Source organism: Geotrypetes seraphini, chromosome 6, assembly GCF_902459505.1.
Source record: "Geotrypetes seraphini chromosome 6, aGeoSer1.1, whole genome shotgun sequence".
In the NCBI taxonomy this organism is placed as follows: domain Eukaryota; kingdom Metazoa; phylum Chordata; class Amphibia; order Gymnophiona; family Dermophiidae; genus Geotrypetes; species Geotrypetes seraphini.
This window is the reverse complement of record NC_047089.1, coordinates 250,726,494-250,749,983: the sequence shown is the minus strand read 5'-3', so window position 1 is coordinate 250,749,983 and position 23,490 is coordinate 250,726,494. Positions and strand designations below refer to the sequence as shown.

The 23,490-nt window shown below is 46.5% G+C and overlaps 1 protein-coding gene across 1 annotated transcript in view; it reads left to right on the top strand.

Annotated features, from left to right (window-relative positions):
- The first annotated feature begins 3,734 nt into the window (after nucleotides 1–3,734).
- LOC117363071 (amine oxidase [flavin-containing] B-like) overlaps nucleotides 3,735–23,490 on the top strand; it is a 124,903-nt gene continuing 105,147 nt past the window's right edge. The window contains exon 1 of the mRNA XM_033950319.1: nucleotides 3,735–3,939. Within this exon, the coding sequence (XP_033806210.1) occupies nucleotides 3,894–3,939 (46 nt within the window). The 5' untranslated portion in view covers nucleotides 3,735–3,893. The remainder of the gene's footprint in view (nucleotides 3,940–23,490) is intronic.

Genomic DNA, 23,490 nt, shown 5'->3' with positions numbered 1-23,490 from the left:
GCCCACCTGCACACGTGGGCGGAGCTACAAACAGAACATCAGATTTCACCCATTCATGTCAATGGAAAAAATGTAAACAGCTGCCATTCTCACAGTAAATCAAAAACGGCTTGACCGATTTGAACGAAACTTGGTATGCAGATCCCTCACTACCTGGGGTGATATGTTCTGGGGGTCTCGTGGCCCACCCGCACACGTGGGCGGAGCTACAAACAGATAATCAGATTTCACCCATTCATGTCAATGGAAAAAATGTAAAAAGCTGTGGGACCGATTTGAATGCAAATTGGTATGCAGATCCCTCACTACCTGGGGTGATATGTTCTGGGGGTCTCGCGGCCCACCTGCACACGTGGGCGGAGCTACAAACAGAACATCAGATTTCACCCATTCATGTCAATGGAAAAAATGTAAACAGCTGCCATTCTCACAGTAAATCAAAAACGGCTTGACCGATTTGAACGAAACTTGGTATGCAGATCCCTCACTACCTGGGGTGATATGTTCTGGGGGTCTCGTGGCCCACCCGCACACGTGGGCGGAGCTACAAACAGATAATCAGATTTCACCCATTCATGTCAATGGAAAAAATGTAAAAAGCTGTGGGACCGATTTGAATGCAAATTGGTATGCAGATCCCTCACTACCTGGGGTGATATGTTCTGGGGGTCTCGCGGCCCACCTGCACACGTGGGCGGAGCTACAAACAGAACATCAGATTTCACCCATTCATGTCAATGGAAAAAATGTAAACAGCTGCCATTCTCACAGTAAATCAAAAACGGCTTGACCGATTTGAACAAAACTTGGTATGCAGATCCCTCACTACCTGGGGTGATATGTTCTGGGGGTCTCTTCACCCAAGAATTTATATGTTCTTGCTCCAGGAGGTGAAACTAAAATTGTTGTTTATAATCACGTTTTGCGTTAGTTGTATTGTATTCATTTTGTCAAATATTTCACTTTATAATTTGAATATTGTACTTTTTATTAAGCTGTAAAAAAATAATTTCATTCACCACTATAAAGTATCTTTATTTGAATCCATTTACAGTGTTATTGCTATAATTAAATACCCATGCAACGCCGGGTCATCAGCTAATACTTTATAATTATTCCATCATAAGCAGTTCTGCTTCAGAGTTTACTGGGAAGACATAAGAACATAATATTTTCCGCTGCTGGGTCAGATCAGTGATCCATCGTGCCCAGCAGTCTGCTCCCGCGGCTGCCCCCAGGTCAAAGACCAGTGCCCTAACTGAGTCCAGCCTCACCTGTGTACTTTCCAGTTGAGCAGGAACTTCTCCAACTTTGTTTTGAATCCCTGGAGGGTGTTTTCCCCTATAACAGCCTCCAGAAAAGCGTTCCAGTTTTCCATCACTCTCTGGGTGAAGAAGAACTTCCTTACGTTTGTACGGAATCTATCCCTTTTTAACTTTAGAGAGTGCCCTCTTGTTCTCTCTACCTTGGAGAGGGTGAACAGTCTGTCTTTATCTACTAAGTCTATTCCCTTCATTATCTTGAATGTTTCAATCATGTCCCCTCTTAATCTCCTCTGTTCGAATCCCTGGAGGGTGTTTTCCCTTATAACAGACTCCAGAAGAGCGTTCCAGTTCTCTACCACTCTCTGGGTGAAGAAGAACTTCCTTACGTTTGTACGGAATCTGTCCCCTTTTAACTTTAGAGAGTGCCCTCTCGTTCTCCCTACCTTGGAGAGGGTGAACAGTCTGTCTTTCTCTACTTTGTCTTTAGTCCCTGGAGGGTGTTTCCCCCTATAACAGACTCCGGAAGAGCGTTCCAGTTGTCCACCACTCTCTGGGTGAAGAAGAACTTCCTTACGTTTGTACGGAATCTATCTCCTTTTAACTTTAGAGAGTGCCCTCTTGTTCTCCCTGCCTTGGACAGGGTGAACAATCTCTCTTTCTCTACTAAGTCAATTCCCCCCACCCTAATTGCCTCTCACTCTGCTGTGCTATGAGACCCACAGCATTGCCTGTTCAGTGTGGAAGACCATGAATCACTGATGCTGTTATCTCATTCCTCAGACGTCCAGTGGTTACGTATAGAAGAGAAGAGATAGAGGAAAAGATATACGATCCCCACCCCCACCTCTTTTACAAAACCGCAATAGCGGTTTATAGCGGAGGCCGGCGTGCTGAATGCTGTGCATTGCTTCCGATGCTCATAGGAATTCTATGAGTGTCAGGAGCAGCGCAGAGCATTCAGCGTGCCGGCCTGCGTTAAAAACCACTATGGCGGTTGTGTGGAGAAGGGGTTGGCATTTTGGGCTGCTCGTTTGGGACTGGATTTGGTCCCTTTGATTCTGACAGCTAAATTAGGTCTGCGTTTTAGGGAGAACTTAAAGACTCATTTACGAGCATTTTAAGTTTTTTATTTATTTTTTTTATTTATACTTTTACAAATTAACAAATCAATCAATACTTGAAAGGAAATATAATAATCCAATAAGGAAAACAAATATTAATTATAAAATAATAACACACAGTAACTATGATTAAAGTCCACAGTCTGAGAGGAGAAGGAATCAATCACTTCCAAGGGTAGTTGGTTCCAAGAAATAAACTAAATTAATTCAAATAACAGAGTGCAGTTGGAGTTATTTAACTAATGACCTGCTGGGCTGATTCCATGGAGGTGTCTGGAATTCTTGTGGTTACTTTACCTTCAAGAAAAAAACCGCAGTTGATCGGGTTCATAAAAAATATATCTATTACTCTGATAAGTAATGCAGCATTTACAGGGGAAACGTAATTGAAAGGTTGCCCCTAAACTCAAAACAGACTGACGACAAGCCAAGAACTTCTTACGTCTGGCTTGTGCCCACTTAGATACATCAGGAAATATAGAAATTTTGAATCCGTGAAATTCCACCTTATCAGTCCTATAGAATAGACGAAGGATTGCTTCTTTATCTTGAAGAAAGACAAAAGTCATTATATCTTCTTGAGATGTCTCCAGCATACCAGTGAGATCCAATTCTCCCGGTACGGCGTTCCCTTTATCTTTATCCTCCTTTGGTAAATTTAAGTAATATATCTTTTGTAATGGTGGCATATTATTTTCAGGAAATTTCAGAACAGTGTTCAAAAAGGACTGGAATAGATCCCTAGGAGATTGAAACTTGGAAACAGGAAAGTTTAAAAGTCTCAAGTTCAAGAGCATTTTAAGTTTTTGAACCCCCCCCCCACACCCCTCTTTTGGAAAACCGCAATAGCGTTTTTTTACGCAGGCTAGTGCCCTGAATGCTCTGTGAACTCTATGAGTGTCGGGAGCAGCGCAGAGCATTCAGAGCGCCGGCCTGCGCTAAAAACCACTATCGCGGTTTTCTAAAAGGTGGGGGTGGGATAAGGGGAGTAGTGCTGGGTTGGATTAGTATTTACTTTGTTATTGCATATATGATTTAAATAAACTTAACTTAAACTTTAAACTTATACGGCAAGGTGTTGCACTATACAAATTAATTCTTATATTATGCTATGGAGCAGAGCACTTGGAAATGCTCTCGACAGGTGCACGGCGTTACATATACAACTGATAAATGCAGGTTATTTTTAGTAATGTTACCAGTGGTTTGGTTAATCTGCTAATCCACTTTGAATGCAAGGCCAACAAACAACTGAATGTGAAGTGGCATCTTTTTGATTGGATTAGCATTTTAAAGTTTGTTTTTCATTTTCGTGTGTTGAAATACTCCGGTCAGTCCAGCAGGTGGGGCAAAGAGCCCAAGTTAAGACCTGCCAGCGCCATTTTAATGGCTGTATAAATAGGGGGAGAGGTCTCCGGTGGCTCCACTTGGCTGTCAGGTACTCTGGCTGTCACAGTTGCCGGCTGCAGGGGAGAGAGAGAGAAGGAGGAAGGCAGAACTAGGCACCATGAGCAACAAATGCGATGTGATCGTCATCGGAGGAGGCATCTCAGGTCAGTCCTAAAACTCTTGACCCTCTGTGGTCAGGACAGCAATTCTGCAGCCATCAGGATTAAAGGGGAACTGCGCAAACCCTGCGTGACAAAATGCCCTAGACGGGGCTGGAGGTGCGGAGCGGAGTCGGGCTGGCAGCCGGGGAAGCCTGGTTCAAAACCCGCCGTTGCTTCTTGTGACCTTGGGGCAAACCACTTAACTCTTCATTGCCTCGGGCACAACATAACATTAGACTGTAAGCCTTCCAGGACAGGGACAAAACTCACCTTGAGCTGCTACGGAAAATAAAAGTCAGTAAAAAATAAAATGCCGGAGGTATGAGTTAAACTGCACTGAGTCCCTACGAAGCAAAATGTCAAATCTGACAGTGACAGACATCCACTTAAAATAATATTAGGATTAGGGATTTTCTGAGCGAGGCTGTCCACGTCTGACATTATTATCGTGGGGGTGGGGGGTGGGGGGGAGGTTACACTGTGTTTTTCTTCTCTTGCTTTCCAGGAGCACAGTAGATGCTGCTTCGGAAGGGGTATTGGAAGTACCCGGCAGCTGGCAGGGATGGAGCTAGGGAAACAAAACGATGCACTGGTTCACGGAGCGCATCGGAGTCAGCAATTTGCTCTTCCTTTGGGATGTGGCATGTGGTGGCGTACCCACTAGAGAGTTGCACGGGGACAGAAATCCCACCCGTCCCCGCCAGGATCCTCTCCGTCCCCACCTGTCCCCGTCAGGATGCTCTCCATCCCTACCCGTCCCCGCCAGGATCCTCTCCGTCCCCACCCGTCCCCGCCAGGATCCTCTCCGTCCCCACCCGTCCCCGCCAAGATCCTCTCCATCCCTACCCGTCCCCGCCAGGATCCTCTCCGTCCCCACCCATCCCCGCCAGGATCCTCTCTGTCCCCACCCGTCCCCATCAGGATCCTGTCCATCCCCACCTGTCCCCGTCAGGATCCTCTCCGTCCCCACCCGTCCCTGTCACAATCCCCTCCGTCCCCACCCGTCCCTGTCACAATCCCCTCCGTCCCCACACATCCCCGCCAGGATCCTCTCCGTCCCCACCCGTCCCTGTCATGATCCTCTCCGTCCCCACCCGTCCCTGTCATGATCCTCTCCGTCCCCACCCGTCCCTGCAAGGAATTACCTCCATCCCTGCCCGTCCCCATAAAAAGCAGCAATTACTTCTGACAGGATCATCAATTCCACAGTTTCTTTTGTGTTTGCGCTGCTGTTTTCCTTGTGGAATCTCTTTGGTGGAACCCTTTTTTTGTTTTCTGTTCAGGTAATTAACTTATAAACCCCCTCTTTTACTAAGGCTGACGTGTCCATTATATTATATGGACGAACCCTGCTTCCAAAGCCTTCCATCCCCGTGGGAGTCCCGTTGGCTAGAGGGGGGTCCTCGTGGGAGTCCCGTGGCTAGAGGGGGGTCCCCGTGGGAGTCCCATGGGTTAGGGGGGATTCCCGCGGGATCCCCGCGGGACCCACGGGATTCCCGCGATCCCCGTTCCTGTGCAGACCTCTAGTTCCCACCTCTCCTGAGAATGCCTGGGTACACCAGCAAGGCAGAAGCTAATCTAAGGCTCTTTTTTTAGTGGCAGGAGGGGAGATTGGAAAGGGCAGAGTTGGAGAAAAGGACCATTTCCTTTCCCAGTAGCGAAGGATAGGGCTAAATTCATGTTTTTTTCATTTGTCAGTCAAGGTTAAGTGGTGCCTCTATAGGGGTGGGTCAGCATAAGAAGATTTCAACTGTGCCTGTGACCTACGAACCCCTCCCCGGCTTTCTGCTCGCCTAGGGCCGGATGCGGTAAAATCGCTGTTAAAATCCCGTGGGCTGCTGTGGTGCCGGTAAATTGTCCCATCTGAAAACGGTGATCGATGTTCAAACAATTTCAAATGCGAGTGAGTTTGGCGGAGGGCCGTAGTGATTCCATCCGATCAATCGTTGGAGGAAGCGAGAGCCGGCAGGGGATGTCCCGAAGCAGCCTCCTGCCACTCAGCCATTCGGGGCTGGAAGAGTAGGGTTTTTTTTTTTCTTTTTTTAATGGGCACAGATGTTGTGGGTGGTTTACACACACACCTATGCTCATTAAAAAAAAAAAAAAGTTTTGCTGCCCCCCCCCTGATAACGGCCCCCCCCCATACGAACTTAAAAAAAAAAATTGATAGGAGGGGTGCCTGCGTCAATCGTTACAGGCATGGTGAGTTTTGAGTAGGGTTAGCAGATTTTCCTGAAAGAAAATCCGGATCCATGGCCACGCCCCTAGGCCTTCCCCGCTCCGCCCCATTCCGCCTGTGTCACGCCGCTTTCTGCCCCCCCCCCCCCAGCCCTGCCCCAGTCGGCATCTGTGCATGTGTGGATGCGATGCAATGATGTCACGGGTGAAGAGAGCAGTTTTGTGGGGGCCTGACTGGAGGCTGGATTGGGCGGGGCTGGGCAGAACAGGGCGGGGCTGTAGGAGGAACGGGGGGAGTCATGTGTCTAGAATTTTGCGGCCTGAAAAATGGTAACATTAAGTGAAAATGTAGACGCCCAGATGTACACAAGCACATGTAATTACAATAGTCTGTAGGTGGCAGATGAGGTCATAGAAACATGGTGGCAGATAAAGGCCAAAGGGCCTTAACAAATGGTGACAGAGGCAGTGGTGTAGCCAGGGGGAGAGGTTCCCTGGGGAGAGGTGCCCTCCCCTGCCCTCTTCTCTGCCCCCAGCCCCATCTGCTCCTTTCCCGCCCTGTCCTGCCATGCATGTGAGTCCCTTCCCGTTCCCCGCACTTCTTTAACGATCCTGGCGCAATCAGCAACTCCAAGCTGCTGCTCGTGCCAGCATCAGCTCTTCCTCTGACCTCATTTACTGGGTGCGGGTCCAGGAAGTGACGTCAGAGGAAGAGCCGACGCCGGTGCGGGCAGCAACTTGGAGGTGCGGGGAAAGAGAAGGGGCTCGTGTGTGGTTGTGAGGGGGGGGCAGGGAAGAAGTGGAGGGGGGAGGAGAGAAGAAAAGGTGTCAGTACTCCCACCAAGATGGCGCCTGGGGAGGACCACCCCCACCTTACACCACCACTGGATAGGGGATGGATTAAGAAGTAACCTCTGAAAATACTTTCCCACTGAAAGGGTGGCGACTGCGTGGAACGGCCTCCTGGTGGAGGTGGTGGAGATGAAAATGGTATTTGAATTCAAGAAAGCTCTGGACAAGTAAATTGGATCCAGTAGCATAGCCAGGCAACTGACGTAGGGTGGGCTTGAGAGCAAAGTAGGGTGGGCCAACAATTTCATCTCCGCCACCCTTCTCCCCAACTAAAATAGACTCAAATTTAGTTTCTGCTTTCCCCCCCCCCCCCCCCCCCGGCGCCCCTCCAAGGTAAATGGCATCTCTGTGCCCCCTCAGCCAAAGACCCCCTCCCTGCCAAAGAGTTTACATGTTGAGCGACCACCGGCACTGTCCTGGAGCCACTTCTAACAGCCTCCTCATGCCTATGGAAAGGTTTGCGCAAGTGTAAAAAGTGAGCGTGCTTGAGGGATGGGGGTGGCTACAGGACAATGCCGGTGGCTACTCAACATGGACAGGACTTGGGACTCTCCACCAGTCATACTAAAGGAGATGAAATTTTGGGTGGGCCTAAGCCCAAAGTGGGTAGGCCCTGGCCTACCCGAGCCCCTCCTGTGGCTTTGTCACTGAAAGGATCCCTAAGGGAGAGGAAGGGATACAAGATGGCATAGATAGGCAGACTAGATAGGCCATTTGGTCTTCATTAGACAATGACACGTGGACAAATTTTTCCACGTCCCTGGGGGGAACTCATTTTCCCAACCCGTCCCCATGAATATTTGTCCTGTCCCTGCCTCATTCCTGCAAACTCCGTCCTCATCTGCACAAGTCTCAAACACTTTGAAATCCTAAGTAGCAACATTCTAGAGCTCAGACTGTGATGTCATAATGCCTTATTCCACCAATGCCTAAGCTCCGTCCTCATCTGCACAAGCCTCAAACACTGTAAAATCATAAGTAGCAACATTCTAGAGCTCAGACTGTGATGTCATAATGCCTCATTCCACCAATGCCTAAGCTCCGTCCTCATCTGCACAAGCCTCAAACACTGTAAAATCATAAGTAGCAACATTCTAGAGCTCAGATTGTGATGTCATAATGCCTCATTCCACCAATACCTAAGCTCCGTCCTCATCTACGCAAGCCTCAAACACTGTAAAATCATAAGTGTTTGAGGCTAGTGCGGCTAAGGCAGAGCTTACAGGAATGGGGCAGGGACAGAGACAGCGACAAAACGTGCGGGAACGGGACAGGGAAATTGAGTTCCTGCAGGAACAGGGTCAAATCTTTCCCCTTGCCATTCTCTAGTCTTCATCTGACTTCATTTTTCTGTGTTTCTCTGTTTAGGGTTACCAGATTTTATGTATGTAAAATACGGACCCCCCCAGACCCACCCAGTTTCACCCATCGCCGCCCATGCCATGTCCCAGCCTCACCCTTAGCCCTGTCCCCCCCCCCCCCTCAGCCTGCTCGTCTCGGTCGGGAGGGCATCCGCGCATGCGCAGATGCCCCTTCCGAAGTGATTTGCTTTTCAAAACTCAGACAAAGTGCCGGGTTTTGAAAAACCATCCGGATACCCGGACATGCCCTCTAAAAAGAAGACATGTCTGGGTGAATCTTCACGTCTGGTAACCCTGTCTCTGTTCTATTATTTACGTGATTGCACACTTGCCTCAAAAGTGACGTAAATATGAGCCCCCCATAATCAGACTTCCCGTTATTCACACGCACTTCATTACACTCTGTGCAAATGATTCGTGCTCTTGGTGTGAATCGTTTTCCAACTCTGGGTTGAAATGAGGTCAAGGCAAAGTTTGCAAAAGCAGCTCCCTGATAAGATCTGGATCTCCCACTGAGATTGGCAGGGTGAAACCGCTGGGCTTCCTGCCTACAAGTTCATGTGAAAGGTCGACATAGGACAAAGTGCTAGATTCACTAAACTTACCTTAGTGATCTGATCCGTGGCCGACCCGTGGCTGACTTGCATGGTCTGTGTCTGTTTGGTGGATGATGGGCTGGGGAGGGCTTCAATGGTGACTAAGTCAACATAATAGCAAACAAAAGAAATAACATTTAATATAACTAAATTACTATTTACTCAATCAAATTAAAGTCCCAAAATTTGAGATTCCAAGGTGCTTCCTGGAGAGAAATCCTGTCAACTGAGAGGGTTCAAAGAAAATATAATTGCAAGACAGTACCGGGTAGAGCTTTGGATTCTTGTCCAGAAATAGCTAAGAAGAAAAAATTTAAAAAATTTAAATGGAATCAGGTTGGGCAGACTGGATGGACCATTCGGGTCTTTATCTGCCGTCATCTACTATGTTACTATGAGTCTTCCCGGGCGACCAATTCACCAAGCCTTCTCATGCAAATTAATGTGATCAGAGGCACGCCCCCAGCGACTGCACGGATCGCTGCAGAGCGATCCAGACGCATGCGCAGACCATCTTTTTTTGCCAGTAGATGGTCTGCGCATGCGCTTGCTGTCCATAGCATAAACAGGTTTGCGGGGGGGGGGGGGAAATCAGGATCCTGAACTGTTGCTTTGACTTTTGCTCGCAAGCCCGTGCATCATCAGTGACGCGGCGGCAAAGGGAAGGCAGCGTAACAACCTGTTCAGTGCTGCCGCCGCCGCCGCCGCTATTTGGAACGGTGGCTTGTCGGCCTCGCGGTGGGAGGGTCGGCGAGGTTGTGCTGTGCGGGATGGAATGGGAGTGAGAGATGCAAAGATGCTGCACAGGGGGATGGGTTAATGGGGTCTTCGGGGATCTGCAAGCTCAGGGCTCCCCCTGATTCTGCATTATGTTAAGTTGCATAATTTCTATTACGATATTATAATTTAATAATAATAGAAATGTAATGTATATTGTGTATAAAACTGTCCTACGAACCTCCTCCGAATCTTCCCCCCCTCCCCTCAGGTCCCTGGAAAAATTTGCTTCTATAAAAGCGGTCCTTGGTGTCAAAATGGTTGGGGACCGCTGGTCTATTGTACGTATGCTTTCAAAGAAGAGAGTTAAAAAAAAAAATAATTTCTGAATCTGTTGTACAATGTTTCCTTCTTTATGTCAATCAGGAGGTTGTTCCATGTCTTGGTGCCAAGATAAGTGAAGAGCGAGTCATATGTGGATTTGTATTTAACTCCTTTGGGAGATGGAAGAAGTAGTTGAAGCGACTCTAGTTTTCTGGTTGATGTTGACCAGGAATTGATGAATAACTTAGAGTGGCTCTCCGGTTTTTGCAAATAAAATTTGGAACATTATACATAATCGTTTGAAGGTGATACGAGTTTTGACAGGAAGCCAGCGTAAGTTCTCATAGTAAGGCGAGACAGAGTTAATTTTTTTTTTACCTTGAATATCAGTCTGATCGCCGTGTTTGTATCATCTATAGTTTGTGAGAGTATAGACCCGCGTAGAGGGTGGTTGCAGTAGTCTAACTGGGACAGTATGAGCATTTGCGTTAGTATAGCAAAGTGATGTTCTTGAAAAAAGGGTTGGATAAGTCGTAGTGTTCTCATATTGTAGAAGGTCTTCTTCCTTAAGTTGGATTCTTGTGATTTGTATGATAGGGAGGAGTCGAGTATAACTCCAAGGACATGGGACGTCTCGTTGATATTCAATGTGGATCCTGAAGCTAGAATAACAGTGGTAGGAACCATGCGTACAGCGTTATGAAGCCATAGAACTTTGGATTTGTCTGCGTTTCGTTTGCGTTTGTTAGATGCAGCTCTCTGGTACCTCTGGAAGTACCCAGGTATGACACAGGGCCACGGGTTGGGTAGAGTGGTATTGAGGGGGGACGCTATGGTCGTGGGCTTTGTGTTATTGTACTGTTCCCTGCAATTATTAGGAACTTGGTCTTGTTACATACACTAGAACCTGTGCTTAAAAATGCACTGTAAAATTACATGGCCTAATGGTAACCTACAATGATAGTACACTCCTCCCTCCGTATTTGCGAGGGTTCGGGGCAGAGCCGGCCTGTGAATAAGGAAAATTTGCAAAATAACTTTTGGGCCGACTCTGACCCACCCCGCCTACCTCCTGCCTCCCTCCTGCCTCCCGGACCTTACCTGGTGGTCTAGCGGTGACGCGGGGTAGAAGAAATCTTCCTACACTCCTGCCCCGTGCAGAGCCATCATTGAGAATGGCTGCCGTGAGTTCCCGTGGTCTCATGAGACTACAACGGGAATTCACGGCAGCCATTTTCGATGACGGCTCTGCATGGGGCAGGAGTGTAGGAAGATCTCTTCTACCCCGCGTCACCGCTAGACCATCAGGTAAGGTCAGAGACGGAGCGATTCACAAGGGGGGGGGGGGTCCCGGGCCCAAAACCCCGAAAAACCGAATCCGCTGATACTGAAACCACGTATTTGGGGGAGGGAGGGGGGGGAAGTGTATAGCATTAAACAAGGAATTGTCTGACCAAGTGGCCTAATAATTAACAAGTATATACTAATCCCCCACTCTTAGACAGTGCAATACCTTAGGCTGATAATTTTATCTTATTATTAACTTATTTATCTTATTTAAGGGGGGGAAGCCTCAGGGTTTAGAGCAGGGGTGTCCAACCTATGGCCCGAGGGCCGCATGCAGCCCAGTAAATTATTTTGTGTGGCCCTGGTTGAGGGCGATGCAGTGTTTTCCTCTGCTGCCCCCTGGTGTTTACCGTCTTGCCGGCTCCTTCCTCTGTCTTGCTGCAGCGTTTGCGTGGCCCCAGAAACATTTTTTTCGGCCAATACGGCCCAGCGAAGCCAAAAGGTTGGACACCCCTGGTTTAGAGCCATTTTGCACAGTGGATCCGTCCTAAACAATTCAGAATAATCTGCTAGCTTGGCTCTTTTGGCAAGATTTCCCGGGCACCTTCATCTTTGACTCTTTCACTGCCTCTGCCGGTCTGAATACACCCAAAAATATATGAAATAATCAACTCAGTTTTGAATAATCCAATACTTGTGAGTATATACAACTGTTAATGAAATAATATGCTCAGAGAAATGGAGGTGATAACAGGGAAACCCCAACACTACCACCTCACCGCCCAATCATCGCATAATTCACAAAACTAGTTGCGAGACTTGTCGCTGTCGTGAGAATTAACTTCAGCGCTCCAAGCTACTACTTTACGACACGTTACGAGAAGGCAGTTTAGAAAAAGCTGATATGGTAGAAGCTATTTGTATGTTTCATCGTGCCCATATGTTTTGAGATTTTCTGTAAATTCTCCTTTGGTTCCCTGAGGCAGGAACGAAACGTACGTCGGAACCCGCAAGCCATCTCAGACCTATAACACAATGTTTATTATTTTGAAAAAGTAGTAGCTTGGAGCGCTGAAGTAAATTCTCACGACAGCGACAAGTCTTGGCGGTGAGGTGGTAGTGTTGGGGTTTCCCTGTTATCACCTCCATTTCTCTGAGCATATTATTTCATTAACACTTGTATTTCAAAATTGTATTTTTTCTTTCTTTCCTACCGTTTCATGTGGTATGTCACCCCAGTTTGTTTTTTACTTTTTAAAGTAGTCATTTTTAATTTTAATGTATTTGTGATTTTATTGCCTTTGTAAAACGCTTTGTAATCTGAAAAGCGTTTAATCAAATATCATAATAAACTTGAAACTTGAAACTATATACTCACAAGTATTGGATTATTCAAAACTGAGTGATGATTTCATATATTTTTTTTGCCCTTCACTTTAATCACTCTACTCTCGACTTTTTTAGAGAGGTTTTTTTGCCCCATTGTTGTTTGTTTGACTGGGTCTGAAATACACCGGCAGAGGCAGTGAAAGAGTCCAAGAAAAAGGTGCCAAGAAAATCTTGCCCTGAAGCGGCAGATGGAAAGGGATTAGATCTGCGAAACGCTGGCCGCGCCGGCTTCGTTTCATAGGGGCACAAGAAACCTTCCCGCTTCAACGTTAATGATACGGCAACCCTGCGACTGACTTGGCAACTAAGAACCGTATGAGTGGAGGACCGCCGATACTAAGTTGCAAGATAAGGTTTCACTTTGTTACAAATTTTATAATGTTACAGATAGATTGACTGCTGGTAACTACCGGCATAGAAACATAGAAATGGACGGCAGATAAGGGCCACGACCCATCTAGTCTGCCCACCCCAATGACCCTCCCCTACCTTTCTCTATGAATAGATCCCACATGTCTATCCCATTTGGCCTTACAACCAGGCACGCTGCTGGCCTCAATCACCTGAAGTGGAAGACTATTCCAGCGATCCACCACCTTTTCAGTGAAAAAGAATTTCCTGGTGTCCCCGTGCTGGCCCTTGGCTCTAAGAAGAAAAGACTGCGCGGTTTACTTCCATAATAAAGGCCTAGATTCACTAAGCTCACCTTTGTTGGGCAATCCGTGGCCGAGTCTTCCCAGGCGACCGATTCACCGCACCTCCTCATGCATATTAATGCGATCGAAGGCCCACCTCACAGCCACCCCCACGGATCGCCGCAGAGTGATCCAGACGCATGCGCAGACCATCTTCTTTGCCACTAGATGCGGGCTGCGCGTGCACCGGCTCTCCGCACAAGTGCGGTCAGAACAGGAGGGGAGGGGGGTTTTAGTGGAACAGAGCACGCTTGAACAGAAAACATTGCAGCCGGGAACAGAACACGCTTTTAGCCCGCGGGTTAAAACCACGGGACTCGCACCGCAGGGAAGGGGCGGCAGAAAGCAGGAGAGTTGGCAGAGCTTGCCTTCTTGTGCTTTTTGCACAAGGGAGATGTGTTTAAAATGTTTTGTTTCAGGGCGGCAGGGCTGAGATTTCAGGGCGGCAGAGAGCAGGACTGTCGGCAGGACGTTGAATGACTGGTCCTCAGCAGTCGCTTCTTTTTGGATCGGCCAGCCCAATCGGTGTTCCTTCTTCAGTTTAGTGAATCGCTGCCTTCCTACTTTGCATGACATTTACCCTCATTTGCATGCGCGGATCGGATCAGGCAGAAGGTTAGTGAATCAGGTCGGGGTCACAAACTGGTCGAGACACGATCGGTGAGCTTAGTGAATCTAGCCCAAAGTCTTTCAAAAAAAGAAATATTAAAAAAAAAACAGTTTAAAATGAGAGACTCTAATATAAAACAGAAAAAAGAATAAATTGACGAATAAAAAAATTTCTTTTTTTTTTTTTGCCAATGACTGCAAAAAGAGCAAAGCAAGCAGATTATTCAGAATTGTTTAGGACGGATCAACTGTGCAAACGGCTCTAAACTCTGAGGCTTCCCCCCCCTTAAATAAGTTAACTAATACACATCTCCCTCCGTATTCGCGGTTTCCATACCTGCGGTTTCGCTTATTTGTGATTTTTCGGCCGCTGACTACGCCCCCCCAAAGTATCATCATTAAAGTTTTTTCCTTTTACTGTACAGTACCGATAAAAAAGTTTATTCCTTACCCTTACTGTACTGTAACTCTGAAAATCGCTGCTTCCATGTTTCCCAATGTGCATTCATAAAAGCGCTGCTTCCCAGCATCCCTAGAGAGAAAGGCTTCTTCCCAGCATGCATGAAATCGCTGCTTGGCTTGCCTGCCCAGTTGAAAAGTTATTTGCCGTTTCAGTAATAAAAACGATGGCGCTTTCTCAAAACCGCGAATAACATATAAAAAAGTTATTTGCGGTTTTTCCATATCCGCGCCTATTGGCAGCCCGCATCCACCGCGAATATGGAGGGAGAAGTGGAATAAGATAAAATTATCTGCCTAAGGTACTGGACCATCTAAGAGTGGAGGATTAGTATATAAACCTACAACGATACTCATAACCTTACTCCCCTCTGCTCACCACCCTAGCCAGCAGTTCAACCATCTCCCTGGCATCCTGTTTGTCTGTCTTGATTGTTTAATAGTAAGCTCACTCGAACGGGGACTGTCTCCTTTGTGACTCTGTACAGCACTTCGTATGTTTGGTGGTTCACAGTCAATTGTCTGAGCTGAAATGTCGGCGCGGCTTTTGTCTCGTCACCGTGTTTGGTAGCGCTCTAGAAATAATTAATAGTAGCAGTAGTAATAGTTTCAGTCTCTGGTAACCAGAGCTGAGATTGTGATGTCATAATGCCTCATTCCACCAATACGAGCCAACCTTATCAGTGATGTCACATTGACTCCATTGTCCTATGCAGTCCGTTCTCGTTATTCACGGTAGGATGGTTCATGAAAATGTTAGTGAGCCGTGACATCGCAAATAAAACATGGAGTCTACGGGAAAATGGAGGTTAGATTCCAGCAGTTCACGTTGTGCCTCAAAACTGCGGAAAGCGAAAAGTGGATCCTATGGGGAAATAGGGAAGTATCCGTAATTCACTCTCGGAATGCTCCAGGGCGCATAGCTGGAAGCAAAGCCTGACCGCGAGGTGAAAGCGAAAGCAAAAAAGCTTTTTTTTTTTTTTTTACATGCTGGTTCACAGCTATGCAAAGATAGCGGCACGAATTTCTTTTTGGGTGATTCCTTGCTGCCCGAGTTGGTGCTGGCTCTCTCTGATGTCACTTCCGGGTGCTGGGCCTACGGACAACAGCGGGAGAGCCGGCATGATGTGGGCAGCAAGTTTGCGATGCTGCTCACGCTGGGAAAATTAAAGACATGCAGTGTTCTTCAACCACCGGTCTATGGACCAGTGCCGGTCCACAGAAATTTCCTGCCAGTCCACAGGGCCAGCATGTGCATCAGGCCCAAAACAGTGTTCTTCAACCGCTGGTCCATGGTGCGATCGATGCAGCGTTATCTTCGAGCCAGCTCCCTCTTCCTCACTGATTCAGTGCACAAAGCCACGGGCAGCGGCTCCTACGGGCATCCTGCGCCTGAACCAGAAGCCTTCTCTCTGACGTCGCAACATCAGAGGGAAGGCTTCCAGATGAGGCACGGGACGTGCAAGGTGCAATTAGTACTATTATGGGGGCGGGGTCTGGGGTGGAGATTGGGTAGAGATGGGTGGGGTCTGGCCCACGACTTAGCCCAGTGTTCTTCAACCGCTGGTCCACGGACCAATGCCGGTCCACAGAATAATTCTTTTATTTCTGCCGGTCCATAGGTGTAAAAAGGTTGAAAAACACTGTTTTAATGTATGCCTATTACCGTATTTCCCCATGTATAGGCCGCAGAAAATGCTGAATTACGTGTTAAAACTGTTAGGTAAGCCGCCCCATGTTACTAGCATACCTGAACTTTTTTGAAATCATCCCCCCGCCCCATACCTTTTTAAATCCCCCCTTAAATACCTCCCTCGCTGGACGGCTGCTGGCTGCCTCCTCTAATCTCGAGATGCAGGGCAGGGACGATCTTTTCGATCTCCAGCCTGACCCCCACGCCGCGAGAACTGATGGCAGTTATTCAGGAAGTGGCACGGGGCCAGGCTGGAGATCAAAAAGATCGCCCCTGCCCTGCATCTCGAGATTGGAGGAGGCAGCTGGCAGCCGTCCAGCGAGGGAGGTATTTAAGGGGGGATTTTAAAAGGTGTGTCGGGGGGGAAGATTTCAAAAGTAGATTCATTGAGGGGATTGAGGGTGAGAAGGGGGAAACTGGATGCACAGAGGTAGGGAGAGAGATACTGGATATAAGGAGGGGGGAGGGGGGGGGGAGAAGAAAAGAGGAGACGACACACTGGCCTGGATGCAAGAGAAAGGAGAGATCAGGATAGAGCTGAGAGAGGGACCAGGTAGCAGATGAAAGACAGATAAACAGTGGTTTAGGCTTGATTTCAGGACTTTTTTGTTTTGTTTTTGGTGTATTTTCTTTAAAATTATCTTGTATATTAATTGTGATTAATCACGATTAATTGCTAACACACAACACAATATATGCATACACACATTTGGATCTGTCGCCTTTTATAATAATAATAAGTTTATTTTTATATCCAGCCCTGCTACATAGTTCTAGGCGGTTCACATACAGTGCTAAAATTATACAATCAATGAATAAAATACAATTTGCTAAAATACAATAAAAATTCCACCAAAAAGTACTAGCTATAAGATCAATATGCAATCTACCAGTCGATATTCTGGAACATCAGTTTACAAATTTGTCGAATAAATCAGTTTTTAGTAGTTTCCTTAAGTTTCAAGTTTCAAGTTTATTAAATTTTTGATTAATCGCTTTGTCATATTTTCAAAGCGATGAACATAAATACAATTTAATAGAAGTAGATACAAAATTACCTTATTAAAAAATAAAAAGTAAAAAATAAAATATAAAATAAAACATTAATTGTCCATAATCAGTAAACATATACTATAAACATACTTGACAAGACATGAATAAAAGGGAAAAGGGATAAGAAATACAAAATCCAATAAAAAGAGAGGTAGGGGCAAAACATGAGGTTGGGAATTAAAATTAATGCATCATTGTGTTCCTGTTTATGAGTGATTAATCGAAAGCGTCTTTGTAAAGGAACGTTTTTAGGTTGATCTTAAATTTATCGATATCATGTTCTTTTCTTAAATAGATTGGCAAGGAATTCCATATTTGTGGCGCTGTAACCGAAAAGATAAATTGTCTTCTTGTATTTATAATTTTAAGAGAAGGAACTGTAAGTAAATGTTGTTCATTGGACCTCAATGGTCTATTAGTGGAATAGGGAATTAGAGTTTTATAGATAAAGGCCGGAGTTTTAAAAAGCATTGCTTTAAAAGTAAGCAGACATATTTTAAGGACAAATATGAATGGGCCTGAGAAATAATGGTACTTAGCCATAGACCCATCTTACCTGCCTGAAAACCGAGCAATTTATTGAAAAATCTCTTGTAACGACAAGGCTCTTGTGTACCGTGCTGAATTATAGTTTTCCCAAATGAGTTTTCATGTCTTTAGATAAGCCGCCCCCTTTAAGCGAGCCGCACCCAATAAACAGGTTTGTAAAACCCATGTATAAGCCGCGGCCTATATACGGGGAGATATGGTAGGTGTTTCATAAGTATTACAGTACGCCCCCGCGAATTTGCGGTTCACGAATCGCGGACTCAGTCTTTTGCGGTATTTTCCGACCGCCTCTTTTCGAGAACTAAAGTCAGGCTACAGCAACCAGGAGCTGCTTTGACGCGTACAGACGGCGTGTCAAAGCAGCTCCTGATTGGTGTAGCGGTGTACCCTGACTTTAGTTCCGGAAGAGACGGTCGGAAAATACTAAGAACGATCCCGCACGCGATTTTCAGCACCCGCCGCTACCCCTGCAGCCCTCTCTAGCCTCCGATCCGCGGTTTTTCAAAATTCACGGGTGCTCCTGGAACGGAATCCCCGCGAATTTTGGGGGAGTACTGTATATCTTTGCTATTTGGATTTCAGTGCTGTCAAATAAGTATTTTTTGATACTGTTTCATGGTAGTCCAATTATTAAGTTTCGGTTTGCCGATTTTGAGTTTGTCTCATTCATTGCGCTATTGTTAAGCTGAATATATGGATAGGGAGGTTCTATGCAAACGCGCAGCTGCCTTTGCTAAACTGACCCTTAAAATGTTTTATCAGTGCGTGCATCCGTGAACGCAACCTACGGATGACTCCCTTTCCGTAAAGTGGCCAGCGATCCAGGACTGTCCATCCTCCGCTTTCAGTTCTAGGACGGAGAAATTCTGGCTCAGTTCCAGAACAAACTTTCCTCGGTTCAGAGTTGTTTTAACGTTGTTATTTCAGGAGGCTCTGATGAACTCATCGCCTCCCGGCAGATGTTTGGCAGCTCCTGTAATGCTGCAGATTCCAAGTCTCGTTTTAAAGAGGAGGTTGGAACCCATCAGCTGGAGCGAGAAAGCCTGATCCCTCTCGCCCATTTCAAACTTTCTTCCAATATAACTTTTATATCGGTCATGAAACGGCATATATACGAACCTCTTCCTGCCTGGGTCCCGCCCCATGACTCAGCAGAGCAGCCTGTTCAAGCAGCTTAGCGCCACCTGCTGGATGAGGGTCGAGCTCTGAGCTACAGAGTTCAGTGCCTCCTGAACCCTGTAGTTTATTCGCTAATGAGCCTGCGCCCCCTACTGCCCATTGACACAACTGACTCGTGAGGAAGAATTGCTGACTCACTCACACCCGCCTTTAGTACGCTCCAAAGATGCATTTTATTAGCTGTATCAGTCATAATCGGTGGTTCTCCACAGGTATAGCACTTTTTCACAATAATAATAATTATTTATTTTTTTTGTGTACCGCTATACCAAAAAAGGTTCAAAGCGGTTCACAGCAAGATAACAATACAAACAATCAATAAAACTGAAATGACATAATAAAACAATCAATTAATCAGTTAAAATTGAAATGCATCAGCTAAGAAACAAAAATGAGTTGAACAGTTGTAGTACTAGGATATAGACATGTCAAAAAGACGGGTCTTTAATGTTTTCCTAAAATCAAAATAAGAAGTGGCCTCTAGTATAGGTTTTCCTAGCCACGTATTCAGTTTGGCGGCCTGGACGGAAACTTCTATTGGCAGGATTTTAAAGGGGGATAGTTGACTAGATTTCTTCTACGTGTGCTCTTGTTGAGATAATTCTTTTGCCTGCAGAGTCCCAGTATATCTGGCACCCTAGTCAAGTTTTTTTTCTTGAACCTGGATGGCGATCTAACATTCTTCATACGCCATGATTATTCAAAACTTTCCATGAGTGAGTCGTATGTCCTTAGGCTCAGAGCTCCCGGCACACGAGTTGTTTCTTTCTGTATAATATCAACAAAATGTGTTCCTTCCTTGATGAGCGCACTGCGAAAACCCTTATCCACGCTCTTTATCACCTCACGCTTAGATAACTGCCACCTACTTCTCACAGATCTCCCACTAAACCATCTCTTTCCCCTTCAATCTGTTCAAAATTCTGCTGCACGACATATATTCCGTCAGTGTCGCTACCTTCACATTATCCCTCTCTTCAAGTCACTTCCTTGGCTCCCTAACCACTTCCACATACAGTTAAGAACATAAGAACATAAGCAGTGCCTCCGCCGGGTCAGACCATAGGTCCATCCTGCCCGGCAGTCCGCTCCCGCGGCGGCCCAAACAGGTCACGACCTGTCTGAATCAAACTCTTCTTAATGATTTATAAGTATCCATGACATCCTGTTTGTCTGTTTAGATTGTAAGCTTTTTGGAGCAGGGACTGTCTACTTTATGACTCTGTACAGTGCTGCGTGCGTCTGGTAGCACTATAGAAATAATTCATAATAGTAGTAGTGTGAAGAGTTTCAGTCTTTGGGATGCAGAGCCGAGATTGTGATGTCATAATACCTCATTCCACCAATAAGAGCCAACCTCATCAGTGATGTCACATTGGCTTCATTGTCCTGTACTCCCCTCTGCCCTCCAACCCAGCCAGCAGATTAGCTGTTCCCCTTAACTGTATCCATGACATCCTGTTTGTCTGTTTAGATTGTAAGCTCTTTGGAGCAGGGACTGTCTTTTTTGTAATTCTGTACAGTGCTGCGTATGTCTGGTAGCACTACAGAAATAATTCATAGTAGTAGTAGTAGTGTGAAGAGTTTCAGTCTTTGGGAAGCAGAGCCGAGCTTGTGATGTCATAATGCCTCATTCCACCAATAAGAGCCAACCTCATCAGTGATGTCACATTGGCTTCATTGTCCTGTATTCCCCTCTGCCCTACAACCCAGCCAGCAGATTAACCCTTCCCCTTAACTGTATCCATGACATCCTGTTTGTCTGTCTTGTCTGTTTAGATTGTAAGCTCTTTGGAGCAGGGACTGTCTACTTTGTACAGCACTGCATACGTCTGGTAGCAATTATAGAAATAATTAATAGTAGTAGTAAAGAACATCAAAATGTAAGAGTGAAGGCAATGAACAGCTTCAACTTTGCGCAGTACTTCTAAGCATGTTCCACATACGGGGATATCACACTCGTATATAAAATTGTGTTTTGCTGTCCAGTACTGAGCACAGCATACAAATCATTGTTGTGAGTAACAAGATGACAGTCATTTGCAGCTCTGTGCCGCTGGCATGCTCAGTATTCAGGTCAGCGGCCTCGCTGCCCGTATCGGATGTGGCAAGGGTTAGGTTTTTGCTTTCGAAGAGGAAGGAACGTTTTCTAGGTGTCTCTAGTGCACCGGCTGCATCGTAAATCATATTCCATCTGAGCCGCAGACTTTAATTTCAGGAGGGAGCGAGCTGCGCGCCCGTTCACGGCAGACTCGAGCAGAAAGCCATTTCCTTGATGTGTGTCGGCCGAGCCTTTTCTCATTAAGGTGCATCTGGAGATCAAGAGATCTGCTCTCTCCTTGGACATTCGGCTGGCATCCGCTTCCGCCTGCTCAGAGGGTGCAAAGGCTCTTCCTCTCCCCAGTTCTGCCCTTTGCAATATGTGATATTTCCAAGGGCGATTGCATTTTACAGTGTGGATAACCGATTTCAAATACTGGATAATTGCTAGTCATAATAATAACTTTATTTTTATATACCGCGATACCACAAACAGTTCAAAGCGGTTTACAAAGGAGGAGACTGTATACAAACAGCGATATTACAAAAGCTTCAACAATGGCCCAAATTCACTACGCAAACCGACTGTGTACCGATCGGTTTGCGGCCCCTTAGCGACCCCGGCCCGATTCACTTCCGATCGTCCTCCGATCCGCGCACGCAAATGAGGGCAAGGCATGCAAAGTAGGCAGGGACGCGATTCACTAAAGAAAACCCTGCAACACCGACTGGGCTGGCCGATAAAAAAAAAAAGCGACTGCTGAGGACCAGTGGCTGAGGTTCATAGACAAAACCGCCGAAGACAAAGGCGCGCGCCGACAACCGAGCGCAAGATGGAAGGGCGCGCCGAAGAAAAAGAGTGTTTTTAGGGGCTCCGACGGGGGTTTTTGTTGGGGATCCCCCCACCCACTTTACTTAATACAGATCGCGGCGGCGTTGTGGGAGGTTTGGGGGGTTGTAACCGCCCTCATTATACTGGAAACTTAACTGTTTCCCTGTTTTTTAGGGAAAAAGTGAAGTTTTCAGTAAAATGTGGGGGGTTACAACCCCCCAAACTCCCCACAACGCCCCACAATGCGGCACGATCTGTATAAAGTAAAGTGGGGGGGGTTCCCCCCCACACCCCCGTCAGAGCCCTATAAAACAGTCATTTTCTTTGGTGCGCACCTCCACGTTGCGCTCAGTTGTCTGCACGTGTCTTTGTCCCGGCGCGCTTTTGACATGACACCGTTGCTGAAGCCCTTTCTGGCTGCTCTGCCTTCTGCCGCCCTGCTCTCTGCCGTGTCAGCCCCTATCTTACAACCCCGAACACGCTGCCTGCCTGTCTGCCCCGAACACCCTGCCTGCCTGCCCCGACTCTCCCACCCTTCCCTGAACTGCAAGCCCATGGTTCTAACCAGCGGGCTTAAGCGGGTTAAAACCACGGGCTCCAAAAAGTTTCTCGATCACCTATTTTTAAAAAATCTATGCCGGCCCTGAGGTCCAGCACTTTTCAGGTTCCCTGGCTGCGCTCAGTGGTTTAAAAAGCAGATCCACCTTCATTAAGAAAATAGAAGAAGAGAAAAAAACACCAACTCCGACGGCCCGGAGGTCCACCGCATGCTCAGACCATCTACAGATGGTCTGCACATGCACAGGGATCGCTACAGAGTGATCCGTGCCTGCAGATGGGGGCGTTCCTCCGATCGCCCTCATCTGCATGTTGGAGTTTGCTGAATTCGTCGCACCTGCCCGGATTGGGCCCGATCGGGCAGGTTAGTGAATTCTGGCCAATGACATCAACGCAATAGAATTAATCAGATTTGTTTGGAAGCACTCTACGAAGAGACTTCAAAGTCGTAAATATGGAGTCAGAGAAATTTATTGAAAAGATAAGCTTTGATAGACCTTCTAAAGGTTTGATAGGAAAATGCATTTGAGATAAACTTAGTTAAACATTTACTCCATTCGCCTGCTTGGAACGATAATGTTCTGTCAAGAAATCTCTCGTGGATACAACCCTTCAAGGATGGAAAAGCGAACAAAAACACTGGTCAACAACAACAAAAAGGGATTTCTTTGCTACTAAGAACTTAAGAAGTGTTCTTAGTTAATTTAATGACGCTGATTTCAGATCTGCAATTGAAATTCAGGTTTCTAGGATACACGTTACTGATTTGTTAGACAGTTTGCCGTTATCGGCACAACATTGCAAGTATGAACTGTGTCCCACCAAACTTGTGTTAAGGAGTTTATTCTGAAAACAAACAGGAAGACGATAAGAAGATATATTACAATATAAGAACATAAGAATAGCGCGGCGGCAGCGAAAAGGGCGAACAGAATGCTAGGAATGATTAAGAAGGTGATCAAGAACAGATCGGAGTAGGTTATCATGCCGCTGTACCGGGCCACGGTGCACCCTCACCTGGAGTACTGCGTCCATGAAGAAGGACACAGTACTACTCGAAAGGGTCCAGAGAAGAGTGACTAAAATGCTTAAGGGGCTAGAGGAGTTGCCGTACAGTGAGAGATTAGAGAAACTGGGCCTCTTCTCCCTTGAAAAGAGGAGGCTGAGAGGGGACATGATCAAA